General features: G+C 43.6%; 1 protein-coding gene across 4 annotated transcripts in view; it reads right to left on the bottom strand.

Moving 5' to 3' along the window:
• SYNJ2 (synaptojanin 2) overlaps positions 1-13627 on the bottom strand; it is a 91275-nt gene that overhangs the window by 12703 nt on the left and 64945 nt on the right. For all 4 annotated transcript variants that reach the window (XM_084827890.1, XM_084827892.1, XM_084827893.1 and 1 more), the window contains 4 exons: positions 11384-11602; positions 7856-7934; positions 2168-2336; positions 837-1016 (listed from right to left, as the gene is read on the bottom strand). In XM_084827890.1, the coding sequence (XP_084684016.1) occupies positions 837-1016; positions 2168-2336; positions 7856-7934; positions 11384-11602 (647 nt within the window). The remainder of the gene's footprint in view (positions 1-836; positions 1017-2167; positions 2337-7855; positions 7935-11383; positions 11603-13627) is intronic.

Genomic DNA, 13627 nt, shown 5'->3' with positions numbered 1-13627 from the left:
CCAGATTGGCTTTTGACACCTGATTGCAACAGAATTAGATTCCACACACAAGTACATTTGTGGTGTGTCTCACTGGCCAATTCAACCCATCTGTTAATCTGTCACATTTATTGTTTATAGCCAATGGCTATTCAAATAACTTCCACCAGGAGGAAGTTATTATATACATTTTCAGAAAGACAAATCATCAAAACTTAAAATTCCCCTAACCTAGCCTTCCCCCGCCTGGTGTCCTCAAGATGTGTTGGACTACAATTCCCATAACTTTTAGCCAGCATGGCCATTGGCTGATTTCTTTTTACTAGAGGGCACATGGGTGCTCTGTACCAAGCTATTGGCCATGCTGGCTGGGAATTATGGGAGTTACACCACATAGTAATGGGTGTGCAGCCTTGGCTGGCCTCCCCACGAACTCTGGATCCTGGTAAAGTGAACTCTGGGCCCTCCCCCGCCCCCTGTATGCTCGGGTCCTGGATCTAAAGCCCATTCATGTTTGTTTGTTGGCTAACTTTTAAAAAGCACTGAACTGAAACATGGTTACACTGAACATGGTTACACAAATGAATTTTCATCCAGTGTTATCTGCTTCCAGGTCTACATAGCGCAGCATGACAAAAACATGCTTTACTTATTAATATAAAATAGCCAATGATAAATTAATGAGCTAAATTTATCTATCACAGACACAGATTTCCACGCACATGAAAGCTGGACCTTCCCCTATTAATATGACCTTCATATAGAAAGGCATGTTTCAAAAGCCTGCTTTGAATGGGCCTTCTGATTACTATGGCTACACCTGGTCCACCATCCTATAAAGAAGTTACCAAGGTTACCTTTATGTGGATGCAGCTTTCTTCCAGCAAGGTGAGATTTGTTTGCATGCACCATGGATGCCACTATCAAATATTCAGGCCCATCTAGCAAATCTTCCACTGCTAATGGTTTTTCTGTTGCAAGAGATAACTGAGGTAACACGTCATCCAAATAATCATCTTCATCATCTAGGATATCACCTAAATCAGAAGATTAAAATAAATTAAAATAAAATACTGATGGGTAAATCATAGAATAGTATGGTTGGAAGGGGCTACAAAGCCATCGAGTCCAACCCCCTGCTCAGTGCAGGAATGGGAGATGAGGAATAGGTTTTCTGTTCATTTCTTTACCCTTGTTATAATTTCTGTCAAAATGAAAGGGAAATTTTTAGAAGAGAGGTGGTATTGTTCCATAGAGAGCATAGCTAAAGAGACTAGCTAGCTCCTCAGATCAGGACCCAAAAGCATGTGTGAGAAGCTTTCGCACATGCATCAGGGTTTCTGAGCACCTCCTCCTGAATGCAGTGCCAACAAGCTGCTCAAAGTTTCTTCCAAAACACCTCCTAATGCAACAGGAGGAGCTAGAAAAAGCCGCAATAGAGGAATCCCAGTTCATGTGTCTAATGCCTTCTTTGGACTGTGGCTGCCTTTGGCAGCAAATCCCACTATAAGAGGTACAGTGCAGGTGAAGGACCTTTGTTCTGAATATATTTGAAAGAATTTAAGGTCAGGCTGAAGAGTAGAAACTAAGGCTGCAAGCCTATATGCACTTACCTGTGCAAGTCCCATGGCACTCAGAGGAATTTGTGTCTGAGCAGATGTGTATAGGATTATGCTGTAACCCGGTTCACATATCACGAACAACCCATGATTTGTTAACCATGGGTTGTTTATAATGATGTGGGAGAGAGGTAGAGCACACTGGCTCCCAACTGACCACTCTCACTGAGTTAAACATGACATCTGAACCCAGAATTGGAGCTTGTAGGAGAGGAACAACCCAGACTTGTAACCCAAGAACAAACCATGGGTTACAAGTCTGGTCTGGTCTTCCCCCAACAATCTCCAATTCCAGGTTCAGATGTCACAATAAACAACCAAAGGATGGAGCATCCCTGGCTTGTTTAACTCAGTGGGAGCAGTCAGTCAGTTGGGAGCCAGCATGCCTACTCCCGCTCATTCAGAGCTAGCCATGATGTGTGAACCAGGCCACAAAGTGTTGCAGGTCTCATCAACGCCTCATTGCTTACTTTCCTGATTCCAAAGATACCAAACAAGAATACATACAGAGACAGTGCCTGTCCAGAAACTGACCACTCACAGCATCATCTACAGTTTATGCCACACACCTTCTGATTCATAATCTAAACATGAGAAATCAAAATTTTCCTCCAATAGGCAGGAGTTTGCTGTGGGTGACATAGGAGCAATGCTGTCTCGTTTCCTAGCAATTTCCTCCTGGAGGCCCTTCAGCCAATCTTTGGTTTTAGGCCAGATCTTCACAATCTTGCCTTTAATCTGCATACACACACAAAAAGAATGAATTATTTTTCACTTGGTTAATTAAACTTCTATGTGTAAATGATACCCAAGCATCAACACAATATAAGATGACATTCTGTTCAGCAAGCGGAAGACAAAAGCCTTCAACTATATATTATAAAGAGCCTAGGTGGGACTCCTGATTGACTAGTTTTGCAATTAAAAGTTATTTGATTGTTTCAGATATACATCATGATGACATATAAAAAGCAGACACCAATTGACTTGTACATTCAGGCCAGTATCCTGTTTCTGACACTGGGCAAGTCCAGGTACATGATGGTACTAATATGGGCATTAATATAATATTCCATTTCCCCTTTGCATTTCCTAAATACCAAATTGCTGTTTAAGGGTCAGGAAAACTCCAGCAATTAAGACAGATGTCCTGAGTTCTCTGTGCAATCTTATACTATGCGTTCTTTGTCTGCTTAGTGATTTTTTTTTACCGTCCTTACTTACAGTGGAAGGAAGGCATGCAGGTTCACCATGGGCCAAAACACAGAAAAGCAATTCCTTTTTAAACAACATTTACACCTATGATGTTCCAAGTTCTCTCAAGTGTTCTATTAAGCCACATAACATAAGCCACACTTCCCAGTTCACATGATCTGAACCACTACTAAAACTACACCTTCAGCCACATCCTCTGTTTATACTTCTGTTTTCTCAGCTGAACAGGCCAAATGTCTTTAATGTTTCCTTGTATGGAAGACACACTTCACACACTTGACAATTTTTGTTGTTCTTCACACAGTGGTTTCAAATGTGAATCATATGAGTGAATACAAGAAAGGAAAGTGAGCCACGCTTCCTGCATTTGTGCATTTCATTAACATTTGCAGCCTCTCTCTGTCTCTTTTCCAGGCCTACGCTATCTTACCTGAGAACAGTATCCAAGGGTCCAACTACACATGATGCCAACGCGTATTTTAATTCTGTGATTAGGATTCTCCTTCTCTCTTTTTTTTTAAACTAAAAGCAGCTGCAGAGGGTGTGACCCTGATCAGTACCACAGCACAGTAGGAAGAAGGTTAACTGTTATCCTCTGCCATTTTCCCATTGAAAATCCTCAATCCGAAAGCTGTTAACAGCTTTGTTAAACACTATATTGTGTTTAACAAACACTACATTGATATAGTGTGTCAATGAAGCTATGCACAATACTGAAGGCATAAATGCATCATTTATTCAAAGGCACTATGACATTTTCTTCTCCCTTTCATAATATTCTCCAACATTCAGCTTGTCCTTTGGATGGCTGAAGCATGTGAGGGCCAGTTACAGTGACATCCGTGTGGGGAACCAGCTCCAATTGTATAAATATAATGTCAGCTACTCCCCTTCATGGATCACTGCCTTGTTGTGGCGAAGGGGCTTGCGTAACTCAGTGAAGCCATCAGCTATGCCGTGCAGGGCCACCCAAGACGGACAGGTCATGGTGGAGAGTTCTGACAAAATGTGGTCCACTGGAGAAGAAAATGGCAATCCACTCCAGTATTCTTGCCAAGAAGACCCCATGGAACATATCACAAAGCTAAAAGATATGACGCCGGAAGATGAGCACCTCAGGTCGGAAGGTGTGCAATATACTACTGGGGAAGAGCAGAGGGTATTTCCAAGTAGCGCCAGAAAGAGTGAAGTGGCTGGGCCAAAGCTGAAAGGACACTCAGCTGTGGATGTGTCTGGTGGTGAAAAGAAAATCCGATGCTGTAAAGAACAATATTGTTTAGGAACCTGGAATGTTAGATCAATGAATCAAGGTAAACTGGAGGTGGTCAAACATGAGATAGCAAGATTGAACATCGACATCTTGGGAATCAGCAAACTGAAATGGACAAGCATGGGCAAATTTAATTCAGGTGACCATTATATCTACTACTGTGGGCAAGAATCCCTTAGAAGAAATGGAGTAGCACTCATAGTCAATAAAAGGGTGGGAAAAGCAGTACTGGGGTACAATCTCAAAAACAATAGAATGATCGCAGTACGAATCCAAGGCAAACCATTCAACATCACCGTAATTCAAGTCTATGCCCCAACTACTGAGGCCGAAGAAGCTGAGGTTGACCGGTTCTATGAAGACCTACAACACCTTCTAGAACTAACACCAAAAAAAGATGTCCTCTTCATCATAGGGGATTGGAATGCTAAAGTAGGAAGTCAAGAAATCACCGGGATAACAGGCAGGCATGGCCTTGGTGTACAAAATGAAGCAGGACAAAGGCTAATAGAGTTTTGCCAAGAGAACACGCTGATCATAGCAAACACTCTTTTCCAACAGCACAAGAGGAGACTCTACACATGGACATCACCAGATGGTCAATATCGAAATCAGATTGATTATGTCCTTTGCAGCCAAAGATGGAGAAGCTCTATACAGTCAGTAGAAACAAGACCTGGAGCTGACTGTGGCTCAGATCATGAGCTGCTTCTTGCAAAATTTCGGCTGAAATTGAAGAACGTCGGGAAAACCACTCAACCATTCAGGTATGACCTAAATCATATCCCGTATGAATATACAGTGGAGGTGAGGAATAGATTTAAGGGATTAGACCTGATAGACAGAGTGCCTGAGGAACTATGGACGGAGGTCCGTAACATTGTTCAGGAGGCAGCAACTAAATCCATCCCAAAGAAAAAGAAATGCAAGAAAGCAAAGTGGCTGTCTGATGAGGCTTTACAAGTAGCTGAGGAAAGAAGGGAAGCGAAAAGCAAGGGAGAAAGGGGAAGATATATCCAACTGAATGCAGAGTTCCAGAGAATAGCAAGGAGAGACAAGAAGGCCTTCTTAAATGAACAATGCAAAGAAATAGAGGAAAACAATAGAATGGGAAAGACTAGAGATCTCTTCAAGAAAATCGGAGATCTCAAGGGAACGTTTTGTGCAAAGACGGGCATGATAAAGGGGACCTAACAGAAGCAGATGAGATTAAGAAAAGGTGGAAAGAATACACAGAAGAACTATGGAAGAAAGATCTGAATGTCCCTGATAGCCATGATAGTGCGGTCACTGAACTTGAGCCGGACATCCTAGAGAGTGAAGACAAGTGGGCCTTAGGAAGCATTACTAACAACAAAGCTAGCGGAGATGACAGTATTCCAGCTGAGCTATTTAAGATCCTAAAAGATGATGCTGTTAAAGTGCTGCACTCAATATGCCAACAAATTTGGAACACTCAGCAGTGGCCACAAGACTGGAAAAGGTCAGTTTACGTTCCAATTCCAAAGAAGGGCAATGCCAAAGAGTGTTCAAACTACTGTACAATTGCACTCATTTCGCATGCCAGCAAGGTTATGCTCAAAATACTACAAGCTAGGCTTCAGCAGTATGTGAACTGAGAACTACCGGAAGTACAAGCTGGGTTTCGAAGAGGCAGAGCAACTAGAGATCAAATCGCCAACATTCACTGGATCATGGAGAAAGCAAGAGAATTCCAGAAAAACGTCTATTTCTGCTTCATTGACTACGCTATTGTGTGGATCACAAAAAACTCTGGCAAATTCTTGAAGAAATGGGAGTACCAGACCACCTTACCTGTCTCCTGAGAAACCTGTACGAGGGTCAAGAAGCAACAGTAAGAACCGGACATGGAACAACCGATTGGTTCAAAATTGGGAAAGGAGTATGACAAGGCTGTATATTGTCACCCTGCTTATTTAACTTATATGCAGAGTACATCATGAGAAACGCCGGGTTGGATGAATCACAGGTCGGAATTAAGATTGCCGGGAGAATTATCAACAACCTCAGATACACAGATGACACCACCCTAATGGCAGGAAGCGAAGAGGATCTAAAGAGCCTCTGGTTGAAGGTGAAAGTGGAGAGTGCAAAAGCTGGTTTGAAACTCAACATTAAAAAAACTAAGATCATGGCATCTGGCCCCATCACTTCCTGGCATATAGAAGGGGAAGAAATGGAAGCAGTGACAGATGTTATTTTCTTGGGCTCCAAGATCACCGCAGACAGTGACTGTAGTCATGAAATTAAAAGACGCTTGCTCCTTGGGAGGAAAGCTATGGCAAACCTAGACAGCATAGTAAGAAGCAGAGACATCACCTTGCCGACAAAGGTCCGCATAATCAAAGCTATGGTTTTCCCAGTAGTAATGTATGACTGTGAGAGCTGGACTAAAAGGAAGGCTGAGCGCCGTAGAATTGATGCTTTCGAACTGTGGTGCTGGAGAAGACTCTTACGAGTCCCCTGGACTGCAAGGAGGTCCAATCAGTCCATCCCAAAGGAAATCAACCCTGACTGCTCATTGGAAGGACAGATACTGAAGCTGAAGCTCCAATAGTTTGGCCACCGAATGGAAGAGAAAAGTCACTGGAGAAGACCCTGATGCTGGGAAAGATTGAAGGCAAAAGGAGAAGGGGACGGCAGAGGATGAGATGGCTAGATAGCATCACCGATGCAATGAATATGAACTTGAGCACACTCCGGGAGAGAGTGGAGGACAAGAAGGCCTGGCGTGCTATGGTCCATGGGGTCACGAAGAGTCAGACACGACTTAACGACTGAACAACAACAACGTTAGCTACTACCAAATGTGGATTACTTTGCACTTTCAAATGCCAGTTTCATATCCCTTTATATGGCCCATTACCCAACAGCTACGGAATCCTTCTGCAACTCTTCAGAATCCTGATTAGACTTAACTATCAAATTACGTGTTGCCCAAATCTAAACTGAACTCTGCAAATGTTCATGCTTCTTTCCCAGCCATTAATATGTTAAAACCAATAGGACCTAAATCTGATTCTGCAGTAAAATAGTATAGTACCCCCTGCCTCTCTCTGAGATAATTTATCATTTATACTTGCTCTGCATCTCCTGCAGTACATAAGTGTGTTCACTTTTATGTTCTGAGAAAATAATGTTTATAATACTGCTCCATGGAGCAACATAATCTGCTTTTCAAAGTCCAAGTACATAGTATTGTCTCAATTCATCCTTGCACACATTATTAATATTCTCAAAATTGAGGATCTTTGAAGTCCATTTGGCAAAATGTCGTTCTCTAGAATCCATATAGAACAGAAAAATAGACTGTTGTAGCAAACACAACAAGGGGTCCTGTCGTGACACATTAAAGACAAATGAATTTACTGTGGCACGACCATCTGGTGAAGTAGGCTCTTGTCTACAAAAGCTCATGCCACAGTAAATGAAATCAGTCTTTAAGGCATGAAAGGAGTCATCTTGTTTGAGTTGTTATCATGTCTCCCAGCTTACCGTTTTTGGAGCATTTCTCTGGAGCCTGTTTTAGCAGCTAACATTTTAAAAAATTGGTCAGCCTGAAACTACAAGCTGGTGGTTCAGGGAAATGTCATTTCCATATTAGAAATGATGTCTGTAAAAATGTCTTACATTCAGTGAAATCAAAGAGAATAGTGGATGTGAACTTTCTCTGAAAATCCAGTTAACGGGTTCAATGCTACCTATGCGCTCAGTGTCTAAAATAGTCCAGTGGATATGTGTGTTTTTTTACCTTGACACCATCTACATCAAGAACATGAAGAGCAGACCTGCTCTCTGCAAATGTAACCAGCATCTGACCTCCATTGATCCTGACAAGAATAAAGGAAAAGAAAGAGGTGGTAAATCAATTGTACATATTCTTATTACTTTCTGCATTTAGCCTTGTGGATAGTATAATTGCCTCAAACATTTTTAGGACAGATGGTATGAAGTTTCTCATCATGCTCATTCAGAGTGAATGATTCTGTATCTACGCCTGACCGAACAGCTGATGCACTGAGATAATCTCAGAGTTTCAATCACACCATATTTTCTCATGTTAAAAAGGGCAGATTCAGCTGTTACACAGAAGTGAGGAAGAGAGGAAACAGTGACTTGGATGTCTTCACATGCAACATCTGGATTAGAAATTTGTGTTTCTCATAATAAGAGCATAAAAAGAGTAGTGCTGCATGGATCAGATGAAGGACCAATCTAGTCCTGTGTCCTCTTCCCCACAGTGGCCAACCAGATGCCACTGGAAAGCTCACAAGCAGAACAATAGCCCTCTCCAGCAACTGAACCTAAACCTCCTCCACTGTGAGATGTGTAGGTAATGTGTGGAAATAGCTTTACATTTCACAGTTGGTTAGATAGCCAAGTTACCACTTTGGACACTATAGAGGAAGAACAAAAAGAGGAGGAAGAACTCTTTCCTTTCATCTCTTCACCTTTCGCCTGTGTAATATTCAAAGCTACCCTCAGTTTTTTTTCCTTCCCACTTCGTATAAGCAAATAACTAATTCTTTAACACCTTTAAAAGGCAGCATTGTTTTTGGACATCTTGAGCTTTTAAAAGATGACAGCTAATCAAAATGTTTCTCTCTCTCCCTCTCTCTCTCATTAGTAGTCTCCTCGCCTTTCCAAGCCATGTGAACCTAGAAGCCTAATGTGGTTCTTCAACCTGAAATTTTAGTGTAAATGCTGGGTTTCGGGGGATGGCTGTTCCAAGTGTTCCGGAGCCTGGTCGGTCCTGTGGCTCCGGAACCGCTGGAGCATTCTAAGGCCTCCTTGGCAAGGCACTTTGCAGATAAAATTGATCAGATTAGGTGTGTTACTCTGCACGCTGTGGATACAGTTAGTGAGCAAGAGGCGGCCTGTGGCAAACCGGTTTTGTGGGATCGGTTCCAGCTTCTTCCTTCTGATGAAGTGGACAAGGAACTTTCATCTGTACGGCCGACCACCTGCTTACTTGATCCTTGCCCGTCTTGGCTCATTATGGGCTGCAGAGAGAGACTGGGTGAGGGGATCAGGGCGGTGGTGAACGCCTCCCTTGAGGAGGGAGTGATGCCATCAGCCCTCAAGGAGGCAGTGATAAGACCGCTCTTAAAGAAGCCCTCCTTGGATCCTCAAGTTTTGAACAACTTTCGCCCAGTCTCAAATCTGCCATTTTGGGGCAAGGTGATTGAGTGGGGGGTGGCGGTGCAGTTGAAGGCACACTTGGAAGAAACTGATTTTCTAGACCCATTTCAGTCGGGCTTCAGGCTTGGGCATGGGACAGAAACGGCCTTGGTAGATGATATGAGGAGGGCTCTGGATAGGGGTGAATGCTCCTTTCTTGTTCTCCTTGACCTCTCAGCAGCTTTTGAGACCGTTGACCACGGTATCCTCCTGGACCGCCTGGAGGGGTTGGGCATTGGAGACACCGTATTGTGGTGGTTCCAGTCCTTGCTCTCTGGCAGGTACCAGAGGGCAGCACTGGGAGAGGAGGTTTCGGACCCATGGCCACTCACTTGTGGGGTGCCATAGGGTTCCATCCTCTCCCCGATGCTATTTACCATCTATGTGAAGCCACTGGGGGCTATCATCAGGAAGTTTGGGGTGCGGTGTCATCAATATGCGCATGACACGCAGCTCTACCTCTCATTCAAATCTTCACCAAGGTTGGCTGTAGAATCCCTGTCCAAATGTCTGGAGACGGTGAGTGGCTGGATGGGGAGGAATAAGCTGAAGCTGAACCCTGACAAGACCGAGGTACTTTTGGTGGGAGACAAGAGGAGGTTGGGGGATGTTGACCTGGTGTTGAATGGGGTACGGCTACCCTTGAAAGACCAGGTCCGCAGCCTGGGGGTCATTTTGGACTCCCAGCTGTCCATGGAGGCTCAGGTGTCAGCTGTGAGCCGGACAGCACTGTATCAACTCCATCTGATACAGTGGCTGCGCCCCTTCCTTCCTGACCATCTGCTCCCATCGGTAGTACATGCCCTGGTCTCCTCTCGTTTAGACTACTGTAATGCGCTCTACGTGGGGTTACCCTTGAAGACGGTTCGGAAACTGCAGCTGGTACAGAACGCGGCGGCTTGCCTGATTAAAGGCAGCCGCCGGCAAGATCACATCACTCCAGTGCTGACGGAGTTGCACTGGTTACCAGTTGTTTTCCGGGCCAAATTCAAGGTGTTGGTTTTGACCTTTAAAACCCTATATGGTTCCGGCCCAGCCTATCTTAAGGAGCGCCTCCAGCAGCACCAGACAGGCCGCTTAACAAGATCAGCCTCGGATGGCCTTCTCTCTGTCCCATCAGCCAGGACAGCTAGACTGGTGGGGACGAGGGAGAGGGCCTTTTCTGTGGTGGCCCCCACTCTGTGGAACTCCCTCCCTAGGGAACTCCGTCATGCCCCCTCTTTAATGAGCTTCCGTCGTGCATTAAAAACGTGGTTGTTCAGGCAGGCATTTGGGGTGGGTTAGGGTATTTTAGAAAATGTTTTTATTGTAGAATTTTATTGTTTTAAACTGTTTTATTGCATGTTGTACATCGCCCAGAGTGGCTGGGTGACCAGCCAGATGGGCGATTCATAAATTTAATAATAATAATAATTTTAAAAAATGGCTTAGCAGAAAAGATTAGCAGGGATTCACCCTGCCTCATGGGAGGCCTGGCCTTGATTATTTCAGAGCATGCCATAAAAACTCTTTGAGGCAGTTGAGAACACAGTGTTCTGACCCAACCTCACTTGAATTAGGGTTAAGGCCGTTGAACATCAATAATTCAGAAACAGACCCAGGATACGAGAGGTATGTGTGCATTTTTAAACTGAGAAGGAATGCTTTGGTTTGCCTATGGTACCACTTCAGGGCAATCTGTCAAGCTTGTCTGACCAAATCTCTGGAGAAATCTCTATCTCGCATGGCCATTTCATCAGACAAACACACATGAAAGCTGATCAACCATTTCCTAAGCATGGTGGTTCAAAATGTAAGGCATAGACTATTAGGGCACTGAAATGCCTTCCAATAATTATTATTGGACTATTATCACACTGAAATACTTTCAACAATTAAGATGGTCTAAATTTAATTCCCTTTCAATCCTGTAGCATTCATTTCATTTTTATTGACTTAGATCCTAACCTTCTACTCTGTGAGCAGAAGGATCTTCACAGAAGGAGAGCTGCACTCACGGAGGGACTCCTTCTGCTCAGGGGACTCCCCTTCTGCTCATGGAGTATAAAGTTCAGATCGGAGTCATTATGTTTTCTTTTTAATGAGAATAATCTTTTACCTGACAAGCACAACAGTGCCATAAGTCTCAAAGATTTGCATAAGCTCAGTACGCAAGTCCTCAGGAAATTCATCTTTCTCTTCAGGGGATGGTGCCAGCAGAGACACCACGACTGTGGCATCCAGAGGGCCTTGGAAGGATGACACTTCCTGGAAAACGCTCTCCCGAGCAGTCACATCAACTTCTTGGACTTCCACTTCTACAATAGCTAAAACAGGTCTATTTAGCAGAAGAAGAAATGAGGGAGGGAGGGAGGGAGGGAGGGAGGGAGGGAGGGGAGAGAAAAGGCAATAATGATTACAGGGGAGATATAGAATGAGGGTGAGAGAGAAAATGTTGACAGGTTATTAAAAATTAGTTGCACAATAAAAACTACTTGAAATCACTCAGGCCTGTTTAACATAAACTGTTTTGTTGCTTGGTACCTGATAATGTAACTTACATACAATATTAAATCTTTGTTTAATAACAAAACAATTTCTGTCAACATAATCCTACCAGTATTTATAGAAATATTTGGCCAACTGGGGAAAAGACTATGAAAAATTAGTTGTAGTAGACTGATGATTTAGAGTAAGGGGTAGACAACATGTAGCTCCTGTCCTCTGGTGTGGCCCCCACTGCCAAAATTTGGCAGTGCAGCAGTGGCAAAAAAATCCACATTTTCAAGCTAAATTTGTCATGCTATGCCTCGATAGCAGTTTGCCACCAAAACTGGGTGGCAAATTGCCAGGGATTTTGTTGCTGCGCCTGGAATGCGGTCTGTGGGGGGGGCTCTAGGGGGTGAAAAGTGGCCCCCAGGCCCCCACAGGTGCCCACTCCTGATTTAGAGGCCTCCATTCTCCACACTAACGGAACAAATCTGTGTGAAAATAGGCACCCTTCTCTACTTCTGGCAAATATCTCCATCACTGACAACAACCTCCTCAACTCAGGGTAGCCAGAGTGAGTATGTGGGTGTATGCCTATGTGTACAACCAATGTAAAATAACAGTCTCTGCCTACAGATGTTATGCCCAATAAGCAGGATTTCAGTCTACAGATGTTTTTGTTGTGCTGTTAGGAAAATGTGTTTCTTCACAGATTCCTAGATACTTTGTTTATTTAATATGCTTTAAAGCGCAGACAGCACAGATTAGATACATGTGACATGTCACTCAAATTGACAATTAGCTGTGGTAAAAATCACATACAGAAAAGGCCAGAGGAGAGAAGAACCTAGGGTGATGTCTTATTGAAACTGTTTCTTAAGGAAATTAGAGATCTATTTCTACTGGTGAAGGAATATTCTCATTGGATCCAACACTGTCTTCCCAGAAGCAGTTCCGTCAGTAGGACTGGGAGGGAACAATTCCTGCCCCCTCCCCCCCAGACACACCCTCAAAAACTGCCCTGGAGGGCTGGAAACCCTCCAGGGTAGATTTTTGGGTGGTGTGGACAGCAGCAGCAGGGGGGACAATAGAGGGAGAAAATCCCGACGTGCTTCTGGACATCAGCTAGTGCAACACTGGATCTAACCCTTGAAGTTTACACATTATATAAAACCCTCCTATGAATCAGCATGGAAATGCTGAGGGCTTTGTTCTTTACAGGGCCCAAAGGTCCTAACGTTCCTGAGGACCCAAAGGTCTGAACATTCTTAAGACCCTGGCAGAAAAGTAGAATGGGTAAAATGGAATCCCTCTATGGAAGCAGTTTTAGAGTTGAAGAGCATGGGACAACCGTTGCCAAATAGCTAAATAGAAACCAGCTGCAGGGTTGTCTTGTATGACCAATGTCAGCCTTTCCCAACCTGGGGTCCTCCAGATGTAATGGGCTACAATTTCCACCACCCCATCATGCTGGCTGGGTTGCGAAGGCTCGCTCCCAGTACTAGAAAAATCTAGCTCCCAGTACTAGAAAAAAAAGTGCAAAATAGTCCAATGGTGAAGGAATCACAAAATGTAGGTACTGTGCTTCTGTGTACTCTGCTACTGCAATTACATTATTTTCACAGAGCACATTCTGAATTATCAAAGTTATTTATAAAGCTGATATTTATTAAATCAGTTGAGTGGAAAAATTTAAAACTCAGCAAAACTTATTTATATTCAATTATCTTAGAAAGGAAATAAATCAATGTAGAATCAGGGCTTTAAAAAACACCCTGCGTTTCTTCATGTTTAAAATAAAGGCAGTTGTAGATGTTTTATCCTTGAGATTTGCCACCACAGACAAACTGTGTGCATTTTTGCCTGGGCACCC

Source organism: Heloderma suspectum, chromosome 1, assembly GCF_057233095.1.
Source record: "Heloderma suspectum isolate Gila_16-S chromosome 1, 16-S_ref, whole genome shotgun sequence".
Lineage (NCBI taxonomy): Eukaryota > Metazoa > Chordata > Lepidosauria > Squamata > Helodermatidae > Heloderma > Heloderma suspectum.
Note: the sequence above shows the minus strand (reverse complement) of the source record. Positions and strands in the feature narration are given on the sequence as shown.